At 35.9% G+C, this 25,982-nt stretch overlaps 1 protein-coding gene across 11 annotated transcripts in view; it reads right to left on the bottom strand.

The window, feature by feature from the left end:
- Window positions 1-25,982, bottom strand: part of LOC128895084 (gamma-aminobutyric acid receptor subunit beta) — a 234,612-nt gene that overhangs the window by 75,110 nt on the left and 133,520 nt on the right. For 6 of the 11 annotated variants that reach the window (XM_054157331.1, XM_054157333.1, XM_054157334.1 and 3 more), the window contains exon 3: window positions 9,707-9,774. The exons of the other annotated variants lie outside the window; for them this stretch is intronic. In XM_054157331.1, coding sequence (XP_054013306.1) covers window positions 9,707-9,774 — 68 coding nt within the window. The remainder of the gene's footprint in view (window positions 1-9,706; window positions 9,775-25,982) is intronic. 11 annotated transcript variants of the gene reach the window in all.

Raw genomic sequence — 25,982 nt, 5'->3', positions numbered from 1 at the left:
GACGGAGCGGAGCCCAAGCCATTCGAAAAGCCCCAGGACCAGGACACGTTCTCCTTTTCTCACCGCGACGAAGCCGGATTAAACCTGCGAATTTCCTGCAGTCGGACGGCAATTAATCGATTATCTCCCGCGCGACGCGAACCAATCGGGCCCCGAGACATTGTTGCGCAAATCGGTCGACTTCGAGAAGCAATCGGGAAGATTCCATTCGACGCGATGCACACCTTCGAATTTCAGAGAGATGAGAATCCTGAAGATAGAGAAGAGAGTTGCTAGCGAGGGAAGATGCAAGGGTTGCGTACCGATTTCGATGGGACTTCGTATGGAGATGGAGAGGGGTGAAGTATTTGAGATCTATTCGGGCGTTTTCGGTAGTTCCTTGGTAACTTAACGGGGTACGCGTAGTTGACAGAGCCGAAATTCCAGAATTTTTGTTACAAGAAGATTTGAATACATAGTTTAATCCGAAACAAAGCGTAATTTTATTGTATGTATCTGTATTGTTTATTTGCACTGAAAAATTACATTTTAGTTTAAATTAAAATGTGTATAGAAATCTTGACAAACGATTCCGAAATTTTGGCTGTGACAACAAGAATTGTTTTTCTAATTCGTAGATATTTTACTCTAAAATGGAGTGTAATTTTACTACACTTTTACTCTTTACTTGAACTATAAAATCACACTTCATTTTGGATTTAAATGTATATTGAAATATTAACAAACATTTCTGGATTTTTGGCTATGACAAGAACTTTTTTTTAGAAATTTAAGCGTTATACATATTTTAACCTAAAACAAAATGTAATTTTATTGTGTGCACGCGTCATGTTTATTTGCACCCAAAAAATTACTGTTTGTTTTCTATTATAATGTGTATTTAAATCCTAAACAAAATTTTTTAGTACCCCTTTAAGGGGTTAGTCGCAGTCAGGAAAATGGAAACGGACAGTTTCTTGTGTGCTTTTTTTAAGGTATTAAATAATAATTTTTATTAATGAAATGGAAATATATTACAAATTATATCTTAAAAAAACTGTGAAAGAATTTTCGTTTTAAAAAAAGGTTAATCATTTCGTCATAACAGGCGATGGCGTGGGTGGCCACTTGGTTTGCGGTGAACAAGATTTCTTCAAACTGGTGCATCTGAAAACAAAACTAAATGTAGATTTAGAAAATATATTAGACTAACGGGTCCCTGATCCAAGGATTTTTTATTTTCTTGTGTATTTTTTTTTTATCCTGTATTGAATCGCTTAATTTTAGTGAAAAAATTGAAAATCAACTTCAAATGTACGCCATCTTGTTTTAAATTAATTTTTTCCAAAATCCTTCGTTCAGGGACCCGCTAGACTAATATATTCTCCAAATCTACCTTTTTTTTTGTTTTCAGGTAAACCAGTGTAGGAAAATCTTGCTCACCGCAAACCTATGTTTTTAAATCATCGTCTACGTCATCGGCTGTTATGACGATATAAATTAAACGTTTATTAAAACAAAAAATGTTTTTTAGTTCTTTAAAATATGCTTTATAATATACTTAATTGTTATTTAGTAACTAAAAAAAATCACAAAGAAATGTTGTTTTTCCTCTTTCTAACTGTGACTAACCCCTTAACCTCACAAGCTACAACCACGTGTGAGACTCGTGGGCGGATATTAGGGCCAAAACTGATTATCACGAGCCTGGGCCGTGATGTATTGTTCGGACCAAATGTAAACATCACATTTTGGTCCCAGGCTGTTGGAGCTTAAATCTTAGATTAACGGGTTAAAACAGGTTTTGACATTGCTACACGGCGCATTAGAAATAGTATCTTGAATACTCGAGGTAGTACTATACTTTATTGCCGAACATCATATAAACAATTGAGTAATTATGAAAACGCCTGAATGGATTTAAATATTTTTTGAATCGCTATCTACCTTCGAAGTCTCATTAAAATTAGTGCGTAACATACGACGTGATTCCCCTGAAAGCCAGTTACATCTCTTTCTTCATTGTACATTTACATTTAGATATATTTCTATCGGATTCATAATTATCTTTGCATACAAGGTTATTTTTGAGTGAACATTCGAACTGCAACGCTTATATTGGTTTAATTTATAGTGATTCAAAAATCAGGGGTTGCTGATCAGGGGACGCTTTTTAATTTTGTACATTATTTTAAAATTCCCAGGATATAAATTTGACGGAGAAATTGCTAGTATCACGAACTCAGATACGTTTGCACAAAATTAGATTCTTTAACAAGTCAATCTATTACACTGTGGATTCATTTTATCCATTGATATTTATACTCTGGTTACAAACAAACTATAAATCAAGTTCGCAATTGAAGTACACATATAATAATTGTACTTTACTGATGTAGAGGGAACAATTTCGACTTTTAATCTTTTTTGTTTGTAGTCAGTGTCGTCAATAAACAGAATAGTATCTTCAGTAACATTAGATAGAAATACGTTATTCTTCTTTTCAAAGGTGACAAACTCTGTATATAATTTTTTAGACATTTTCTTAAAGATCGTTTAGAGAATATTTAAATTGCAAATGATGACAAAATATTGCCCCACGAATACTATGTCACTTTATATGTAAAATAATGTTTAAAATAAAACTGACCCAACGTGGATTTGAATTAGCGACTTTCAATTTTTGAACACTATGAATTAGATCCAACAATTGTTACAGTTGGCATTTTCATCTTAAAATAGCCTTGTTTGCAAAATATGATACAAATTCGAGAAGGTCACATTTAGAGTTTTCCTGGTTAGACGTACAGCTGAAACGCTAGATGGAGTTAATTGTAACGGTATGATGACGTCATGAAATCATCAAATGTGTACCCTCTATGCGACCAATTTATACTTAAATGCACCATTCGGTAACTTGAAGCTTGAAACAAATATTTGTATCTTATAATATGGTGAAAATGAATTTTCAAAGATAAAAATTATTGTGGATCGAGTTTAATTATTATCAAATAAATAGACAGGGGAAGGAGTTTAATGTACTCTACTTGAATAACTTGTTAATTATAACATTCGTATTCTTAATAATGTGTTTTATTCTGCATGCAACAATATATGCGTTTTGTATTCTCGATAAAATTGCTGAGAGTAGTTGATATTTTTTATGCTACTTATTTACCAACTAATTTAATCTTTAATGAACGCAGTAGATTTTTTAAATAAAATTACGATAAATTTGTAATTTTGTAATTATTGAAGGTTCCAGAGCAAATAATAACTACACGTGTCAAAAAAACATAAAATATATTTTATCTATTTTTGCATATATAATTTTTGGTCGTTCTGGAAAGACCAGTAATTATAACTGTTGACAAAATATTGTCGTTTCATGGTAATCGATATTATTAGTCGTGTTTAAGTTATTTGCCTCAAGATTAAACATTTTAGATAGTTTCATGCGTTTCAGCTGCACCATTTAAAGTGTACAATGAAGGCGAAGGGGTAATGACTCTTAGTGATTGTCTCCTCGTAAGGCCACAATAAATATCCCTAATATGCTCATTAATTTTTGATATTTGAGGGCAATACGAAACTTCAAAAGCATCATTTTTTTCTTGACAAGCTTCTAATCGCGCAGATGAAACATTAGATGGCTCGACTTGAATTTCGTAATAGATCACTCATCCAATGAACATATTAGTATTTAATAAACACGTATTATTACATTTCAATCGCATTCAATAAAATATGCAAAACATAGTTCAGAGGTATCAGAACTCCCCTTCAAAACGATATGGTTCAAGTCATACTATGCAAAGTTATACTGCTCTAGCAATAAGACATCGATGCAACCATCAACCTTTTATCAAACATATATCACATAATTCTCAAAACGACTTCTGATACAGGCGATTGTATTTCGCGCCTCTTCCTTGAGATCATAATTGTAGTACCTCTCATTGTCCTCAGTGTCGCCACAAATTTTAAAGCTTAGGGAAAAATTGTTTCCCTATACTCCGCAGCTCTTATGCCGTTCGCGCGTCCGCGACCAACTTCATTCTTTCGCTTTGTGTCAGTGTCTTCACACGTAGACTGAGTAACGAATTACAGAATATTATATTATGGGACGAAAAGATAGGAAGAGGACGTCGTCGATGAATGAGGATAAGGAGGACGACAGATTCTATCGAAAAATTCGTAGACTAGAGGAGAAATTGCATCGAAGGAAAGATGATCAGCGTAAGTCGGGAGGTAACCCCACTTCTTTGGTCCGTGGGATAAGAGACGCTTCGAAGCAGAATTTTGTAAATTCTTGTTTCGAGTACTGTATCGACATCCATCGATTCTGCCAGCGGCTGTGTCGTTGTGCAGAGTGCTTTGGCTCTTACCAAACGCACATTTTTCGTGTGACGAAAGAAAACGGTACATAAATTTAGGACAGCCGGGGTTTGTAACCTTTAAACGCGTCTTGGAAACGTGTGTGGCTTGTTTCATCAAACTTCACGTTGTTGATACAAAATGGAATAGACAGGTTATTGGAACTCGATTCGATGGTTTTCAGGTAAAAGTTCGGGGTCACGTAGTCGCTCACGCCATCGCCATAGTTCGAGACACTCGCTGGATCGTGAGATACCTCGGTCAGTATCTCGAGGACGCTCATCAGGAGGTCGACGCTCATCGAGTTATTCGAGAGATAATTTCGATTTTAGAGTTTTTGGTAGATCACGCTCTAGTTCTCGATACACATCGAGACAGTCGTCTGTTTCTCGGTCAACAAAATCGAGTCAATCATCGTGTATCTGTGAGATACCGGTTTCGAGGACCGAGAAGGACAGCGAGATTTAAGAATCATCGGCGGTCGAGACGGCAGAAATTCCCGAACATGAAGTAGAGTTACAAGAGGAAATTTTGAACGTGTTTGGGACGCGCCTCAAGGCAGATAAGAAAACCGCCGCTGCGGTGCACAAGGACGTAGCTCTCCGGTGGTCGGAGGTTTTGAAAAAAGGTCTGCCGGAAGAGGAGGTCAAGGCTCTGTTGGGGAAATACCCACTGTCAGAGAATTGCTTTTTTATCGGGGTACCGAAACTAAACGCCGAAATTATGGTTTCAGTACAAGAAGGCGTTATTAAAAGAGATCACCGTATTGTTGAGAAGCAAGAACGCATCGCCGCATGTCTAGCAGCGTTGGGTAAAGCGATCTCGATATCATTAAAGTTGGACAGTTCTCAGAAACTTGAGTTGCTGGAAAAATTAAGCGATATGGGGAGACTTCTCGCATCGGTGCACCGAGAGGATTCTCTGGCTCGTAAAGGGCTTATTCTAGCGAGTTTGAATTCGTCCTTGAAGAACACTCTCTCCGACACTTCGGTCGACGAGTGGCTTTTTGGTACGGATTTAGAAGAAAAAATAAAGACGGCTAAGAATTTAGAACGAACATCATAGGATTTGAGACCTGTAAGAAAACTTCCGCAACAGAGTAATGCACAAAAGAAGACAAAAAACTGGAAGGGCCCGCCATGTCAACCGACGTTCAACAAATATCTAACGACGTCTAGCGGGCGTCATCATGCAGCATCCAACAAGACGGAGACAAAGAAGTCTGCATACCGCAAAGGATCGAGTCATCAATACAACATTACACTACATCGGAAGATGTAGGTAAACCAGCAGGGCGGTTAAGATTATTTGGTAAGGCTTGGTCAAAGGTAACCAAAGGCTCGATGATCCATAAATGGGTTCAGGGTTTTGTGATACCCTTCACGTCGTATCCGAGACAAGACCGGCCTCCGGTCGAACCCACATGGTCCAACCACGAACATGGTTTAATCGAAAAACAAATTAATAAATTAATCTTTAAAGGCACTATCGAAAAATGCTCTACGTTAAAAGGACAATTTTTGTCGAATATATTTTTAATTCCTAAGCCGGATAGTACATTCAGAATGATACTAAATCTTAAGAGTCTTAACGAGTTCATTCACGTTGAGCATTTTAAAATCGAAAACTGGAAGGTAGCAAAGAAATTAATTTGTCGCAATAATTTTATGGCAACGATAGACTTAAAGGACGCCTACTATTTGGTTCCAATCGAAAAGAAGTTCAGAAAATTTTTACGGTTCTTGTATAAAGGAGAACTATTTGAGTTCACCTGTTTACCGGCTTAAATGTAGCACCGTATGTTTTCACAAAATTATTGAAGCCGGTGGCAGCATACCTGAGAAAAAGGGGATTTACTTCTGTATTTTATCTCGATGACATCCTTATTATCGATCAATCGTACGAGAAATGTCTTGACAATGTTCGCGAATCTGTAACACTTTTGCAGGACTTGGGATTTATAATTAATAACGAAAAAAGTCGCGCGATTCCCACGCAACGGTGTAAATATTTGGGACTAATTTTTGATTCGGTAAAAATGTCCATAGAATTACCTAAGGACAAAGTTCTACGAACCGTCGAACTCACTCGGAAGTTCAGTACAACTACCCGGTGCAGTATAAGAGAATTCGCGGTTTTCGTAGGGACTTTAGTTTCGCGTTGTCCGGCGTTGAAATATGGGATGGTGTATATAAGACGGTTCGAAAAGGTACGAGCTTACGCGCTTGAAATTAATAATAATAATTTTAACGCACAAATGTTTATTCCAAGAGAGTTAAACGAGGATTTTACGTGGTGGGAAGATAATATCCGCTCCGCGAGTGCGCCAATAGATGAACCAGAATTCAAATTAGAAATATTTTCGGATGCTTCACGTACAGGGTGGGGCGTTTTCTGTAAAAACCGACGTTGTCACGGGTTTTGGAATACAGGTGATTTAAAATTACACACAAATGTCTTGGAACTTAATGCGGCGTTTCTTGGATTAAAATGCTTCGCGAATGACGTACGACGAAGTAGTATTTTGTTAAGAATAGACAATACGGCGGCAATCGCATACATAGATAAAATGAAAGATAATCGTCATGAGGATCTTAGTGCACTGGCCAGGGAAATTTGGCAATGGTGCGAACGAAGAGAAATTTGGATTTCGGTAGCGTATATACGTTCTAGTGAAAACGTCGAAGCCGATTACGAGTCACGGAGATTACAACCAGAAACTGAATTTGAGTTATCCAAGAGTGCATTTCAAAAGATCGTTAGATATTTTGGCATCCCACAAGCAGATTTGTTTGCAAGTAGAGTGAACGCGAAATGTAAACGTTATGTATCTTGGCAGAGGGATCCAGACTCGATCGGCATAGACGCTTTCACGTTAGGCTGGAAAAAATGGTTCTTTTACGCGTTCCCTCCCTTTTCAGTAATTCTAAGAATGTTGAGGAAAATAGAACGTGACGAATCAATTGGCATAGTAGTGGTACCATACTGGGAAGCCCAGCCTTGGTTCCCTGTTTTTCTATCATTATTAGAGGAAGAACCGATTATTTTCCAGCCCAATATTAATTTAATTTTTTCTTCCGGCAGGGAGGAACATCCCTTGTGGCAACGGCTTACACTAATTGCCGCCAAATTATCAGGGAAGCGTTCATTAGGAGAAAGGTACCACTGGAATCGATCAAAATATTGACAGCCTCATTATCAGAATCTTCGCTTCGCCAATATGAATCGGGCCTAAAAAAAATGGTGGGAATTTTGCGCGGGGGAAGAAATTGACCCGTTTACAGGTTCCACAAGTGAGGTGTTGAAGTTTCTCAGAGTGGAATTTGACAAAGGAGCCTCGCATAGCTCGTTAAATGGTTACAGATCAGTAATATCTTTAATATTGGGACCTCATTTAGGCCAAAATGAGTATATTCAGCGTTTTATCAAAGGAGTCGCAAAATTAATGCCAGCAGCACCGAGGTATGACTGTACCTGGGACCCCCGAATTGTGTTAAAATATTTATCGAAGTGGTATCCCAACGATGAGATTAGCTTAGAACGACTAACCTCAAGCTTGTGACATTGTTGGCTTTAGTTACGGGGCACCGTATGCAAACTCTGTCGTTAATTGATACGCGGAATATTTATAGATTAAGTCAGAATACGTTGGAAATTAAAATTCCCGATACCATTAAGACTTCGGGCCCGGGGAAAAAACAGCCAGTATTAAGACTTCCGTTCTATTTACAAGATAAGTCCGTATGCGCAGCTTCAACGTTGTTGTCCTATTTAGACAGAACCAAAGAACTACGTAGATCGGTAGTTAAATTATTTATGTCATTTAAGAAACCACACAAAGTGGTGGCCACTCAAACTCTAAGCAGGTGGATAAAGAGCGTTTTAGCTAAAAGTGGCATAAATGTTAACACGTTTTTGGCTTATAGTAGGCGACACGCTGCTACATCAGCGGCAAAAAGACAAGGTGTGAACATTGATGTAATACGGAAAACGGCAGGTTGGTCGAAAGATTCCGAAACTTTCGCTCATTTTTATGATCGTTGCGTTTCTTCAGAAACTGTACGATTTGCAGAGGCGGTGTTAGAATGTTAAGTCCTTTTACGAAAGGCAATTATTTTTAAAAGAATAGCATTATATCTTGTTTTGAAAGTTCCTGGTTTGTTTATTTAAAAAAAAAAAAAAAATTGGTAAAACACACATAAATATATGTTATCGTGTCAATTTGTTGCCGTAACTAACTTTAAACAACTACAATTATGATCTCAAGGAAGAGGCGCGAAATACAATTAATGATTAAACGAACTTACCAAGTGAAGTTCAATCATGATTGTATGATGCGCCTCTTCCGAAGAGATCAGTCCCTCCCTCCCATGCATCTCGAGGCAGATACCCGTAATAATGGTTACGGCAAGGCTTTCAAGAATGAAGTTGGTCGCGGACGCACGAACGGCGTAAGAACTGCGGAGTATAGGGAAACAATTTTTCCCTAAGCTTTCAAATTTGTGGCGACACTGAGAACAATGAGAAGTACTACAATTATGATCTCTTCGGAAGAGGCGCATCATACAATCATGATTGAACTTCACTTGGTAAGTTCGTTTAATCATTAAATATTTTGCACACTTTACTTAAATCACACTTCTACACAATCGTAATAAAATGCAATTTCATGTGTGTTTAATAAATAATAATCTGGCCACTGGATCTATAACCCATCCTAAAGTTAAATAACACCATCCTAGCGTTTTATCACCACAACTGGAAGCTTCTTCAGTCGAGATAAGCGATGTTTTTGACGCGTCGTGTTTCCCCCAAAATGGAATGAATTAATGGACCCTTGCATCGATCGCGTGTCTCTTTCGGGGGTTAAAATATTCTGCGACGTTTCCAAACGGTGGTTCGAGGTTCTAAGCTCCAGCGAAAGAATAGAAAAATATCGGGGAAAAGTAACGGTCTTCGATATCTCGCGTATATTATACGACAGCGAAAAGTAGCGAGACGTGGATGATGATGGAATTCTGCGCGTTCCTGTGCGCGTGCATGCATCGAAAACAAGTGTACTCGCTCGTGTGTGTGTGTTGTATTGTGCGTGTATATTTTTCTGGAGTGGCTCTTACATATATATATCCGAGTGTTTGTGTGTGTTTGTACATTGCGTTGGTATGTACATGAGATCGTGGCTGTAACGATTGACGGTCAATCGTTTTTCCAAATACACGGGCACTAAAGAAGTGGCGGTTGCTCGGGTAAACGGGGTGGGGGGATGTTATTTTTTTTTTTAAGTCGAACGATCGGAATGATTAGTAATCGATTTTCAGCGTAATGACTGAGTAAGACCTAGAAGTAGTACCATTTTCACTTCGGATAGCGAGCTGATACTCAAGACGTACATGGTGACGCCCACCTCGACAGGAGGACCTGAAATCGAAGGTTAGTCAGACTGAGTCGGCCGTTTCCGGCCGCGGACATGTTACACGATGGGGTGACTATGGCTTTTTTTGTTCACTGATCGTTAAGTTATCGTTATCATTCTCGTTACTCTTGAAATATTTTTTTTTGTTTCTCGTGAATTTACTGTGAGTGTGGAATGTTATGGGGGGTTTCTTTTTATTTTTTTAGTGGTATCGCTACGTCGGATGGATCGCTGAAAGTAATTAATGAAGGTAATTACTCTCGATTATCGATTTCCTTTACTTTTTTTTTTTGCTTTCGATACGTGTGTGCTTGGTTATACGTTTTTTGTCGTTTTTTTTGCAACCACGACGATACTGACAATAAGCGTCGCAGTGCTGGAACATTGATCGCCGCGAGGGAGAATCGAGTTCTCGAGTTTCTTTATATCCAGTTTGAATATTCGCAACTAGATGTAGAGGCTTCCAGTATTGTTCGTTGTTACTATTGTACGCTGTACGAGCGTTTCAGATAGATACTTCAAATTGTAACGCAAAAAGAGTTATTCTTTTCAACAAAAAATTATTTTTTCTGTTTGATAGAGTATTTTTTAAAACACGTACAAATAAAATAACTCAATTGTAGGCTGGGCCTGCTGTAGTATTATATTCAAGATAATTTGTGAGCAATTTGTAAAATTTCTAGTACAATTCACAAACAATGACAAAGTGGTATTTGATTTTTAATTAAGGTGTGGAGTATCTTGGAATTCTATAGATGTTTGTAATTTCATTTAAAATTGTACAAATTGCCCATGTATTTAATATGTAAAATAGTCGCAAATATGGATAAAAAGTTCTTATCTTAGGTTCAATCTTCGACTTCTTTGTTTACCTTCACCTAACTTTCTTATACAAGTACTCTTTCTCGTCTTTTCAATATGCGAACTGTTCACACATTCTCTCTCTATGTAACATTGCCTCATATTTAGTTATCCATACAGAGTAGTATGCACAAGTTTTCAGACAGACTGATTGTTCACTGTATATCCCAAAAATAGTATCACAAATGGTACATACCTAATTCCGAAATAATAAATATAGTTTACTTTTTGCAATGTTTCCTTTCATTTAGCATGCCATTGTATCTGATATTAGTTAATCTTTAGATATCGCTTTCGGAATATTAAGTGAAAAATTAATCTGTCCAGAAATTTTTGCACGCCACTGTTTATTTAAAAAATTAGTGTATATACCATATTTTGATTAGTTTTTTTCCTGTTCTTTGAATGGATATCTTTAAAGGGGAAAGTAGGTTTAGAACTACGGTTTTTTTAGTGATTTGCATGAATTTTTTTAGCGAGAGGGGAATGTATACATGGTGTCCCAGCCTTAGTGATACAGCGCTCTAACTCCAAAGCTATCGGCCGAATGCAAAATTTCAAATATGGAAATTGCATGGTAAAGCAGGGCTCATGTTTCAGCGAGAAGGAATTTTTGTTAACATTGTTATGTAACGAGATATGATGGTCAAGTTTCGTTTTTCAAATGGAACTATATATCCTTTTTGTACCATGCGATAGTACTTTTCAAAACAAATTCATTAAGCTTTAATGTATTTACCCGATTTTTATTAGTTTTCAAGCTATGACGCTTCAAAGTTTGCTCATTTTCAAGGACAAATTATAGTTCGGTCCCGGGCAGTCCCATGGATCCGGTAAGCACCATGGGGTTCTTGAAATCGATACGGAGGATCTCGCTTGGTATTCCAGGCCCAAGGAAGGAGAATAGAAAAAGTATTACCTACTTACAATAAAAAAGTATTTTAAAAAAAAGTATAAAAAATACGTACAAAAAAAATATATAGTTCCATTTGAAAAACGAAACTTGACCATCATATCTCGTTCAATAATAAAGTTAACAAAAATTCCTTCTCGCTGAAACATGAGCCCCACTCTACCATGCAATTTCCATATTTGAAATTTTGCATTCAGTCGATAGTTTTGGAGTTAGAGCGCTGTATCACTACGGCTGTACGGCTGTACACCCTGTACAATTTCATAATACTTTGAGAATAGTTTATACATATATTCCAGTAGATGTTGTAATTTTTTGAAAGTATATCCTTGGTAAATGTGGAAGATATCAACTGCCATCCATTGTACCACCATAAACGTAGCTATTTTGTGTATATTCTGGACGCCACACTTTGCAGCTGAAATAAATAGGCATTTTAAAAATTTACTTTAAAAACATGTTTTTCTTCTATATGAACCTAAATTCCCCTCTAAAAAATTGAATATTCTTATAGAAGAAAGATATCTCTTTAAAGTAAATTTAAATCCCTATTGATTTCAGATAAAAACTGTGGCTTTGAAAATGTACGCAAAACAGCTACGTTTGACGGTGACCTCCGGCGGGTGGCAGCTGGTATCTTCCATATTTTCCGAGGAAATACTTCCAAAAATTACAATATTTATTTGAATATATCTATAAAATGTTCTCAAAGTCTCATTAGATTACATACATTCCTTTCTTGTTAAAAGAATTCATGCGAATAGGTAAAAAAACGTAGTCGTAAACCTATTTCCCTCCTTAAGAAAGCGTGCACTTTTGAAAATTGCGCGCCCTCGTAAGTTTATCCTGTGTAATCACTACCAAAGTTTGCTGAAATTGCTATGTCCCTTCAGAGGGGACATCCGAGTGCAAAGGATTAGGAAACGGGGTGAAACGTAGCAGAAGTTCGAGGATAGAGTGAAAAATAAGAGGGAAAAGTCCGGCCAAGAAGGAAGAAAGAGCAAGAGCCGGCGTTTTCTGCGATAAAGTTGACTCGTAAACAACGCCACTGCCAGCAGCATCGCACGCTGTTCCACCGATATATCTTCATTTCCATTTCTGGGATGTTTTTAAAACCCTATAGCCGGCGGACGTCCCATATGGGACACATATTTCACAATGACGGCTCCACGTATACGTTGCAAAACGCAACGAACGGACGTGGTATCGAGTTAATTGAAATGCGTTGGTATGGCTTGCCTCGGCCGGCCAATCGTCCACGAGGATGTGCTTCAAACAGGAAAAAAACGAGAGAGAGGAAGAGAGGGGAAAAAGTAATGGTAACGAGAGAAACACGACAAAAGGGGAAAAGCATCGGTTGAAATAAATCTGACGAAAAAAGTTGATCTAGCCAACAACGATTGTGCATATTTTCGTTCTTTGTACGTTGACGGGAAACTAGTGTACGGAACACTTTTCAGGGGAACATTATTTATATTTTATACGACGACGTGTTGTAGAGGATGAGTCGCAAAGTAATGAATTTAGAGTGTTGGGTTTTTTTCTGGTTTTCGTTAAGGGGAGATGTTTGTATACGCTTGAGAAGATGCACTTATCGGGAAATTTTAAATAAACTATTTTATAGATATTTAAAAATTTTTTAGCATATTAGGATAATGTGTCAAGGAAATCTAAAATCTAAATTCTAAAATCTATTCAATCACTTAGTTTTTAAAATTTCCTATAGAAATGCATTTTTTCAAATGCATAAGTTACCATTTTCTTTAACGAAATATGTTAACATTTATCAACCATATTTTTTATTGTTTCCATTTACGCAGTTTCTGGTATTAAAGGAGGTAGGATTTAGCCACGCAATTACTTAAATTGTACTTTTTCTAATACGTCATGAAATAGTTTATAAGCAATTAATTTAATCTTGGTAAGAGATTTCATATGCAATAACAGGCATGTTACGCATCATCCCACAATTCGCAATATTAATTTCCGTGCAATTAGTGTCAAATGGGAAACGAATATGAAATAGAATATGTTAATTGGCATGATTTTGGCAATTCCTTCCGCCTCCTCGATTCATCCAAAATATTCGCTAGTGATGGAACTAATACGGTATCAGCGCTACCGGTACCATGTAGCGAAGTATCATTTCATATGAAACCATTTCGATACCAACATGGAAGTATCGATGCGTATCGATTACATACAGCAGTAATTGGTATCAATTTTCAACACCGATAGGTACTTTTGAAATGAATAGTTGATCGATACCAATCATCTGTGATATCGAGTTAAGCATAGGCACTACTGTAAATCCATCAAAGATCAGAAACAAATTTCTATTGGCATGAAATGAACAGTTGTAAATAGGTACAATTTTGAGTTAATTAATTCTTGAAACCACCTTTTGCAACTACTTTTTTTTTTATTACATCTTTCTGTTAATTTAAAATTTGTTTTAAATGCAAACATTAGAAAATTTTAAACTACTTTACTAGATTAAATTTTGCTTATCATTTCTAGTACATTCAGGTATTTGAAGGGATTGGTAACATTTTCTAAGAAGGGTTGTACAATAAAATTGATTGTCTTATGTAGTTTAAGATACACTGGGTGTAGAAAGCATTCGTACACCGATCAATTTCCAATAAAACTATGCAAAATTGTAACTTATTAACTTATTTTTTATAAACAATGACATTCTACATATTTGTCGGAAATCTCTAGAATAGATAGACTACAAAAAACTAGTTATTTATGTAAGTTGCGAAATTAACAACAAAAACAATTAATCGATAGAAATGTTGAAGCAATAAGTATTCGGACAACTGTTTAAAAGTACTTTACTGGAAATTTGATGTTTTCTAATTCGTACGGCGCAATAAACTAATGTGTTTACGTTACAAACTCTACTGTAAATGGTTCGTCATAAGAATCGTACAAATACTTATTGCTTCTATACTTTTACCCTATTTTTGCACTTTTTTTGTTAATTTTACAAATTATATTAATTAGTAAATGTTGTTTGGACTATAACTATCTTAGAGATTTCCGAGAATATGTAAAATATCATTGATTATAAAAAAAAAAAAAAAAAATAAGAAACTACAAAATCACACAAAAGTTTTTTTGTAAATTGATCGGTGTACGAATACATTCTGCACCCACTGTATATTAGCGATGAAATTATTCCTCCATAGTTATTTGTTGATTTAAAACGTATATGATGACGATTTTAGGATAAAATTTGATGGGATACTTATTGATAAATATATACTACTATAGAAACGGCAATTCCTTGTACAAGTTATTATAGAAGATACATATTATCAATATAATTCCAATACAATGCTGAATTAGCCTAAATATATTGGTACTATTACTATTATTTTAATTACATTAAGCAATGGATAGCAATCAATTAACATACAAGATGTTAATATTTCTGAAATTAAGGCTAATAAGGGTAAATAATATTTGCCTTATTAATACATATTTTATTAATACATACATGTTAAAATAATAATGAATATCTTGAATTCAAATGTTATCCATAATGTGAATTTGACATTTAATTGAAAGATTGAAAGGCAATGATGCTTTTAAAGTTTGTAACAAATACTGCAAATTACATGTCTTATTACATACTTGTTGACATACTTCATAAGTCCATTTATGGAGAAAGATACTATATTCTATTAAGTGCTTTGGTATCGAATTGCTCGAATCTCATCAATGTGTATCCCATTAGTGTTTTATCACTGACATTCGCTTTCAAGATACTCACAGCAAATGAATACCGCTTTATACCGCTTATCGATTTGCCGTTTTACGTGCGCTCAAAGGTTCACGAACATCGTTGCACTTACAATTAGTCCTTGATCTGCATATATTGAATCACAACGCTATCATCAATTGTATTATTTGCTCGTGACTATAGATTCGGGAGAGCCTTCTTTTGTGACCATCGAATTCTTGAATACCATTCCCAAAAATGTTTTTTGGCGAGAACAAAATTTTGTGAAATTTGAAATTAATTGGAGAAAAGGACCACATAGCGCTATCGAGTTGAAAATTTTAGAAATTTTATAACGCATCGTCGCGATCCTTAATTATAGGCCATTGGATTTCTCTTCCTTTTGTATACAGGGTGTCTACGTATAAGTTCGGATATACACAGGGTGTCAGTTCTACAACAAATTTCCAACAAAAAATTGCTCTTAGACATTCTCTTTGTGCCGCCTTATTCTCGAGTATTTTCACTTTTAATATTTTTTCTGCGTTTTCGACTTGACACTCTTTAAACGGCCATAGCTCCACCAAATTACAGTGCAAACTTAAAAGTAAGTACACTATTCGAAAGAGCGTTAAATTTTCCATCTGTCTGGTGCAGAACCAAAATTTATTACGTAGATTTAACAAGTGAGAAATTAGATCAAACTTTATATTGTGAACATTTTTAAAAATTTGACTTTTTCTGTATTTGTTTTTCGGTTTCAAAGACATAGTTATTTGGCAGGCACTCTTCGTGAAAAACTTTCTCGAAGTCTCAGCTTTTGAATGGTATTGTCAAAAAAAATTCTACGGTGGTATTTTAGGGAGAAAATGACGTTTAAATGCAGACAAGCGTTCAAAATGCCCGCCTCCTAAAGCAAAACTTATCGGTTCTCCTGCACCGAAAACATTGATTTTTTATTTTGTGAAATCGATCGTGTTCCAATCTTCATATCATTTATCTCTAAAAACGAGGATTTTATGGATAAGTGTTCAAAACCAATTATTCTTTACCTTGCACTCAGGCTCGACACGCGGCTGGCAGAGACTTGAAGTGTCAAAAAATCAGATTTTTTCCTAACTGGGGAGGCTCGGGAGTGTGACTAAAAAATACATCAAATCCGATGTCAAGTTAATTTTAAAGTGACAAGTCGATTTTTGTTGAAAAATATTTAAACGTCATTTTCTCCCTAAATTACCACCGCACAATTTTTTTTGACAATACCATTCAAAAGCTAAGACTTCGAGGAAGTTTTTCCCGAAGAGTGTCCGCCAAACAACTATGTTTTTGCAACCGAAAAACGAATACAGAAAAAGTAAAATTTTTTGAAATTTTGACAATGTGAAGTTTGACTTAATTGGTTGACCTAAAGTTGACCTAATTTCTCAATTGTTAAATCGACGTAATAAGTTTTGGTTCGGCACCAGACAGATGGAAAATTTAACGCTCTTTCGAATAGTGTACTTACTTTTAAGTTTGCACTGTAATTTGGTGGAGCTATGGCCGTTTAAAGAGTCTCAAGTTGAAAACGCATAAAAAATATTAAAAGTGAAAGTACTCGAGAATAAGGCGACACAAAGAAAATGTCTAAAAGTAATTTTTTGTTGGAAATTTGTTGTAGAATTGACACCCTGCGTATGTCCGAACTTATACGTAGACACCCTGTATAAAAATATGCAGACAAAGGTTGCACTTTTTAAAACACGGCAATAATTTCCTCACAGAAGTATCATTGTTGAAAATACCAGTCAAAGGTGCAGAAATCAATGGTCAGTGTGTGGTCGTGGTTAGTATCGATCAGCATACATCAGGTTGGCTGTGGTCAGTGGCAGTAGGCAGAGGTTAGTGAAGGATAAGGAGGACCAGAGAGATACCAAGGATCAAGGGTACTAACGAGACACACGCGACGTCGTGAGATCCGTTCCGTTTGATGGATTCGTGAGGCCTGATGAGCTAAGTCACGCCTTTGTCGAGCCAAGGGGATATCAACATAAAAACAAAGGACACCTGTTAGTTCGGTTAGCTTCCCAGTTTACGTCGCAATAGATTTCTACAAAAATATTACATTCACAAAATGATGTGGAAAACGCTGTTTAAACGGTAGATATTGTTTATAAATATATTAACTATGTTCTGAAGTAGGTTCTTAATAGATGATTCTTAATAAATGATTGATTAGAAATCAACTATTAGAAGCTTCAATATAGGGAACTTTATAAACGAGATCCTTCTTAATGAATTTTTACTTTGATTCGTGAATGTTATTAGCCATTGAATATTTTGCAACATTTTAATGTTATATTATTTATATGATTTGTGCATTATAGATAATTTTTGGAAGAATAGAATTATTAGGCATGGAAGTAATAAAATATAAATTGCACCTTTTAATGTGACATTTACGTAATTTTTATTAATTTAAAGAATATGATTAAACATTACATTTTTAAATAGTATCTTTTCATTAAGGAGATATCGTTTCTTTTTTAGAGATACAAATAACTTTCAAGGACAATTCAAATTAATTTATCACCGAGATATTTGTGTTTTTATATCAGTAGGTTGCAAGAAATAAATGAATAATTTTGGTATTTACTGGAATACGAAGAGCTAAATATCAAACCATTCTTTTTTTACAATTTTACGCTTAATCTCTTTAAGCTATGTGAACTTGGCGGGTGCTGACCATTTTTTGAATTTTTTTTAATTATTAATTGGTGGAGGTATAAATGAAACTATTGGAGGTATAATCAGGTACTAACGAAATACTATCGTTTTCTATAAAAAAAAAATTAATTTTTGAAAAGTCGGGTGCCAAGTTCACATAGCTATCTCTTTAATCTTAATTTTACCCTACAATTTGACCTCAATCGATTGATTCTTCATTGACCAAAATTATTGATCAATTAATATATTACTTTTCGAATTTCAGATAAATACATTCAATATTTATTAATTTATTTCCCGTGATTTTTTATTAAAAGAATCAAAATGTTTCGATGAAGTATCGGTTCAAACTGTCGCAAACAAAGCGAAATTATATGGCAGAAAATTAATCCTTTACAGTTGCTCTGTAAATAGAAACAGTTAAACAAATGTTATATTCGTGTGTACAGTTAATAAATCATATTTTCCATATTATCAACTTTCACAGCTTCAAAAACACATTTCAATAATCATATTTTATTTTGAGACAAAATATCAACATTTATTTCATTAAATTTGGAAATAATTTATAATACACTAATCGTATAAATAATATACCATCAATGTTAGGAACATTTTTAATCACTAATACTCTGATGCTCCAAATTACAATATAAATTCATTCGGAATTTTCACACTTTCAAATTTTTCTATATCTTGATTTGTGTTAGTTATAAACATTAATGATTCACATGAAACAACGGTTAACTAATTTATTAATAATATCTGTCGTTTAAATACTAATTGTCCATACAATATTACCGATGTAATATTTTATAACAAACGTATTTAGAATGGACTGAAATGCTGGCCGAAAGTATGTATAAGAAGTACCTAGCGATCTTTTTTTTTGTTGTTGCCTTAACTCGATTACAACCTTGCCTTGACTAAAGGTCGATTCAGATTATACGACACGGACCGTCACGTTCCGGCAACGACTCGTACCGGCACCGACACGACAAAACATTAAAACACGCATTTTAGTGGAACTATTCACACTTAACAGACACCGACCTGAACGTTCTGTCAACGGGAATAATGTGAATAGTTCCATTAAAACGCGTGTTTTAATGTTTTGTCGTGTCGGTGCCGGTACATGTTGCCGGAACGTGGAGGTCCGTGTCGTATAGTCTGAATCGACCGTAAGCCGTATTATTGTTGACTAGTTCTCGCAGATCCATCGTACGTAACGGATTTTACGACCTCGCATGTGTTTCATGGTATCCTTGAATACCTTTTAGTCTTTCTGATTCTTCGCTGATCACAGCTAGTTTCAACCAACTATTGCTGACATATGCTGATCGCTACCGTCTTCTGGCGACCATTGACCATTGCTAACCACTGGTACCGTCTACCTGGTTACTGATTTCTGCTATCTCAACTAGCATTTTCAACAGTGGATACTACTGCGTGAAGACATTGCGTTATTTGAAAGGTAAGTACAATCTTTGTTTCTATATTAATATTCATAAAAAAAAAGAGAAATTAAAACATCTATAATTAAGTATCGTAACAATGGATTACTAAATTTTCAAAATTTGTGGTTCTATGGGGTTTTATGGATATCAATTCGTTTAATTTCAAATTTTATCCAAATTTTTGTTTCATTAGAAAACATATTTTTGAGAGACAACGTACTATGTATAGTTAGAGTTCGCCATATTGTGCGTGTATTGGGTTCATTCATGAATAATTTCAATTTTCTGCCTTGAAATTTATTTTTTAATATATTCTATTCACGAATCAATCTAATATATACATATGAATATTCTTGACTAGAGACCATTTTTTCTTACATATTTCGCGAGTATATTATTTCAAGGGCATACTATGTAAATTTCAAAAAGGAATTCGTAAGGTAGAAGTTTCATAGTCACAAGTATGAAATTGAAACAAACCAACGTGATATACACTGATGGCCATAATTATACGACACCCCATTTATTTAAAAAAAAAAAAAATATGTCTAAGCTTGTATACGTAGTGTAAATGATGATGGGATGAAAGAGTACTATTCGCAAACTCCATCACAATGTTAACAAACACAAAGCGTCGAAGCATTTCCAAGAATTGTAATGTAGGACAAAATTATAAGACATTAATGTTAGTCGACTACAGACAGTCGTTGAATCTAAATGTATTCGTGTCTTTCGTACTGTGAATTCTCTATTATAGTGATTTTGTTAGTATAAAATAGAAAAACATGGTAATATTCTAACTGAACGTGGTAATATTCTAACTGAAGAGGAAAAAATAGAAATCTGTCAAAGAAGAGCAAAAGGAGAGAATTTAAAACAAATGTCCAAGAAAATAATCCAAAAAAATTACGGAAAAAAGAAGAGATTTGGAAGACAATCATCCCTTACTTTAAGAGATAAAAGAGCAGTTTTGAGGTGTGCATCAATTTCAGCTCTTACACCTAGACAAATTTTAGTAGAATGTGGGTTAAAAGTAAGAGTTATACAAAAGACAGCATCTGAAACGAAAAAAAATTGCTGTTAAACCACCTTTGTCGATAGTACACAAACATCGTCGACTGAATTTTGCTCTTAATCATCTATAATGGAAGAAAAAATGGCAGACAGTGCTTTTTAATATGAAATATTATTTTCACGTTTTACGAAAAGAAGCAAGAATTTTAAGTCGCCGTCAATGTGGTGGAGGATCTGTGATGTTATGGGCAGGCATCGGGTATAATGGGAAGACCGAAATCAAGTTCATTGATGGCAGAAGGAAAGCTACTGGTTATTTAAAACTAGTACAAGAGCAGATTTAGAATCATGCTGAAAGAGTGGCTGGTGAAAATTTCATATGCCAGCAGGACAATGCAGCTGTTCATACAGCTAAAGTTGTAAAAAATTATTTTCATGCTCAAAATATACCAATTTTAGATTGGCTAGCGCGGTCTTCGGATCTCAATATTATAGAAAATTTGTGGGGTCTTAATGATTTGAAAGTAGCAATTCTGAAAGGTTGGGAAGACTTAGATCAAAAGAATATAAAACATTTATTTAAAAGTCTATCGAAACGAATGATCGAAGTTGTTCAAAATAAAGGAGGCTCTACACATTATTAGTACTTTAAAATGTGTATACATTTTCAGAACTTTTGTACATTCTCTTTTTCTTTTAAGGAGTGTCTTATAATTATGTCCAATCGAAATTGTATTATTTTTGAATATCTATCAAAGAAATGTTTTATCATTTTTCGCTAAATTTATGAAGTTGTTATTAAAAAATAAACCATTTTCTTTTGACGAAGTGTATTTTAATATAACTACATTATTAAGTACCTAAACCAATATTTTTCGAGGTGTCTTATAATTATGTCCACCAGTGTACTACCGCTACTGATACACCCTCAAAAGTTTTATCAGTCTATATATAACAGTTCCATCGCAATACAATCCTAGACAAGTCCATTTTTAAGAACGTTTGACCAAAAGCCCCCTCGAGACAAGGGGTAGCGCGCATTGAGTTTTCGTGGCACGTATTTCGACATTTTTATGTAGACCTCGGTCGCTGAAGAAAACGCGCCCGGGAAATCCTTCGGTGCTTCGAGGAATATCGAATGAAGGGCCGTTAGTAGAAGGAGCCATGTAACTCTGTTTATCCGCTGGATGCGGGATATCCCCGGTAATGTCCGAGTAGCCATCTAAATTTTAAATGTTAAGACCACCCCGTGCTTTCACGGACCTGGTAAATCCACCGTCTAGGCTCTTCGCGGCGCTACCCAGCCGCAGATATCGGCACTTGGAATCGAGGATTGGCGCTGAGACGTTTGAAACCATCACCGCGGAACGGCCGATACCAACCTGCCGCGATAAAAATAGGAGAGCCATTGAAAATTCCCCTGGGATTTACAGTCGTTTTGGTCGGGCAGTTTAACATTCAAGAGGCGCTGTATAATGAACTCGATCTCTGTCAAGGGAACAGTCTAGAGGTCGAAGAAGCCGGGTCGTTTGTTGAAATTTAGAACGGGAATTAACAAATTTGTGCAATGATTCCGTTTTTGATACGCGTTTACGTCACTCAGTGCATTTTTCAAAGCAATTTTTTTTGCAGACACCTTGCAAAGCATTAAGGGAGTAGACTCTCGTGCCTCGTATGCGCTCGTACGCACTCACACAGCTCCACATCACTGTATACGTACACGGAACTGCAAGGGCTGCGTATTGTCCTATTTTTGTCTCGACAATACAAATTTGAGATCCCTCAATAGTCGTTTCCGCTAGATAAATGTTCAAACTTGTGCGCAAGCTCCTATAGGTAGTCTACTTTTGCTTTTTTGTGTCATAATTAACAATATTCAGCAGCGTTAGTTCAGACAACGCGGCAGCACTGTCGCGCCACCATATTGCATCTTTTGATCACGAAATACTGCTGAATATTATTAATTATGACACAAAAAAGCAATAGTAGACTACCTATAGGAGCTTGCGCACAAGTTTAAACATTTATCTAGCGGAAACGACTATTGAGAGGTCTCAAATTTGCATTGTCGAGACGAAAATAGGACAATACGCAAGCCCTTGCAGTTCCGTGTACGTATACAGTGATGTGAGCTGTGTGAGGGCGTACGAGCGCATACAAAGGACGGGAGTCCACTCCCTTAAGTTTGATATTTCAGATTGATAGTGCTACCGTCAGGGCCGGGGAACCAAAAATTTTGCAAGACCTGAATTCACATTCAAATCCTACACTTAAATTTTACAACGAGGAATTATTTATTTACAAATGCTATACAGGGTGCCCCCAAAATGTTGTAACACCTTGAAGGGGTGGTTCGGGAGGTGATTTGGAACAATTTTTTCCTTAACGAAAATGTTGTTCGAGGCTTCGTTGAGGAGATATTAACGGAAAACACTGACCAATCAGAGCGCGAGTATGCCGGTGGAGCGGCTGCGGTAGCGTATGAGCGCAGCTGCCTATCGTGTAGCCTACATACTCGCGCTCTGATTGGTCAGTGTTTTCCGTTAATATCTTCTCAACGAAGCTTCGGATAACATTTTCGCTAAGAAAAAAATTGTTTCAAATCACCTCTCAAACCACCCCTTTCAAGGTGTTACAACATTTTTGGGACACCCTGTATATTTTTTATAAGATAAATATTAAATAATAATACTTTGATGATTTTTGTCACTCCTTTCAATTTAATCATCGCTACTAAAAAATTGTCTTGCATCTCAGCAAAATATCCTTCCATTTGTTAATGGTATCATCAGTCTGTAAAAAGTTAATCAAAATCGGTACCTCCAGTAATTTTCGTAGACCGCGATGCCGGGTTCCGGCGAACGCGCTGAACCTGCCTTGCGCCGCACAGTGGGACAAAACGGCGCTCGGTGATCAAAAATTGATTTTCGTGACTTCGAAAAACAGAAAAACTGTTTAAGTACATAGATAGAGAACAAATTGCTGTTTAATGTAGTGCAATCCGTTTTTTAATATTTGCTCTCGTTTAGCTCTGGTGCGCATTCAAAGTCAGTTGAAATTCGTTCAAGCAAAATGCTTATGATATCACACCTAACTTCAATGTACGATTCTGAAAAACTTTGCTCGGAAAGACGAAATTCCAATGAATCATAAAGCTTGCTACATTAGTATAAATTGTATTCAGTGTATAAAACAAGTCAAAATGTTAACAACTTGTTCAATACTAACATTTAAATAAAAGGAAGTATAGCGTATTAAAATTTTAATTTTACATAAGTTTTTAAAGGTGAGTTCCGTCGAGTCCCGGGGTATAATCAGTACCACATGAAAGGCTGTACCTTTCTGTTTCAGAAGCAAAAAGAATTAGCTGCTACTTTCTGCTACTTTTAAAGAAAACAGCGATTAAAGTAAACTCTGCCTCGCGCGACCGTTACGATCGCTACTGAACACTCGCTATAGTACCGACCGACTGTAGCGGTCACGTGAGCCAGAGTTTACTTTAATCGCTGTTTTCTTTAAAAGTAGCAGGAAGTAGCAGCTAATTCTTTTTACTTTTTCCTACACTATTGAATTTTATCCATTACAATTACAAAACTAAAGGTAACGTTCATATCTGTTTAGTTTCGTCGTGGTAATGAGTATACCAATTGCAATTAGTTTCTTCTCGGAAAACATAATAAAATTAAAAGCAGAGAGACACGTGGTGTTTTATCTGCTATTCTTTTTCTCGTGGTATGGGTGTGAAAATGTGCATTGTTAACTGTATCGAGTGAAACATCTGAGATACGGAAAAGAAAAGACAATCACCTACTGATTAACCTATTTCCACTGTTAAAACATGTGTGTATTCATTTTTAAGTAACCGAATTCTTTTCTTTCATATTTATTAACAGATTTGATGTGAATTTTAATTATAAAACACAAAGTATATAACATATAGCTAAGATATTCAACATACTGTATTTTATATGTAAATATTTCGTCACCCTCTAGCTTAATATATTTTATATTAATATACCTTAAAGACCATAATGTGGAGCAAAACTCCTCCAAATATCATTGAAATATCTCCAGTAGAACTAAAGTTACAGATTTTTGATCGCCGAGAGCCGTTTTGTCCCACTGTGCGCCGGCCCTGGCTACCGTCATCAATACTGTTATGAATTATCAGAGACATCATATAATTCAGGCATATGTCATCTTGTGATAAAGATAAAAGTACAGTAGAGACTCTTGTATCCGAACTAATAGGACATTTATAATAAAAAATTTCAGATAATAGAACAATTACTTTCTTTCGCATTAAATATCATTTATTCAAGTAGAAATGAACAAAATTGAGTTTCATTCAACATCTAAGGGTCTCGTTACTTTTTAGCCCATTAATTTTAAAATATTTACAAAAATATAATATCATCGAAATAAAGTTTCTAGGCAGTAAAAGATGAATATTTTATATTATTTAAAAATATTGATATTTATGTAGAACTTGGGATGATCGAGGGCGCCGAATAAATGAGACGTATTAGGAATTAGAACATAAGATATATCTTAGAACATATAATTGAAGTATAAAAACAAAAAAGAGTTGACGCAACCGTTACATCGCACGACGACTAAAAGACTACTCCACGCCGCTTAACTCGAACAAAACGGCAACGCGCGCCACGATATCTCGCGAAGCCGCCCGAAAAACGTCGAATACATCGATCATTCGATCGATGTTTCCGCGAAACGCAACATAACCTTCCTTCACTCGGCCATTCCTGCTTCATTCTCTTCGCCCTCCGAAGAAATTCTCCCATAGAGTTTCATGAAGTCAGCTGCTGTAGATGTTATGTAGGGACCTTCTCTATCGCCCACCCGTACGACTTCATACCTTTTGTTTCGTTTTATTTTTGTTATTTTATAGGGTCCAAGGAATTTTGCTTTAATTTTTAAACCTGTTCCGAACTGTGTTCTTTTAATAGCTACAAGGTCTCCCTCTTTATAGACAGTAGCTCCTTTGACGTTCTTGTTATAATTTCGCCGATTTTCTTCCTGAGTCTTAATTATATTTTCTTTTGCAATATTTCTTAATCTGTCACGTTCTTCATTAAACATTTCCGCTGCTTCCTGTTGGATGATCTGGAGAATTTTTATATCTTCCCGTTGTTTCATTTTTACCCCAAGCATCAATTCAAAAGATGACATTTGTTCAACCATCGCAAAACCAAGTTCAACAATCGACGATGTAAAAACTACAGTTAGGGGCATAAGGGTATAGGGACCATCCCCAGCGGCATTCGGAGTTTCGACTGCCGAAAAATACCCACATTTGGAGAATCGCGGCGCGAACCTTGCAGCAGGTAATACAGTAAAATGTAGACCGTTTTATTACTAGCCTCGAACAACAGCTAGACTCCACAGCTGGTTACCAGATGCGACGGTGATGGTCGCAAGGATACCTTCAGTCGCGGGAGTCCCAGGTAGTTGCGAGCGAGGGTGAAAACCCACCTCTTCTTGAATATGATTTTTCGAGAGAGTCCT

Source organism: Hylaeus anthracinus, unplaced genomic scaffold, assembly GCF_026225885.1.
Source record: "Hylaeus anthracinus isolate JK02 unplaced genomic scaffold, UHH_iyHylAnth1.0_haploid 4, whole genome shotgun sequence".
NCBI lineage: Eukaryota > Metazoa > Arthropoda > Insecta > Hymenoptera > Colletidae > Hylaeus > Hylaeus anthracinus.
The sequence above is the reverse complement of the archived record's forward strand: the minus strand, read 5'-3'. Positions and strand labels throughout refer to the sequence as shown.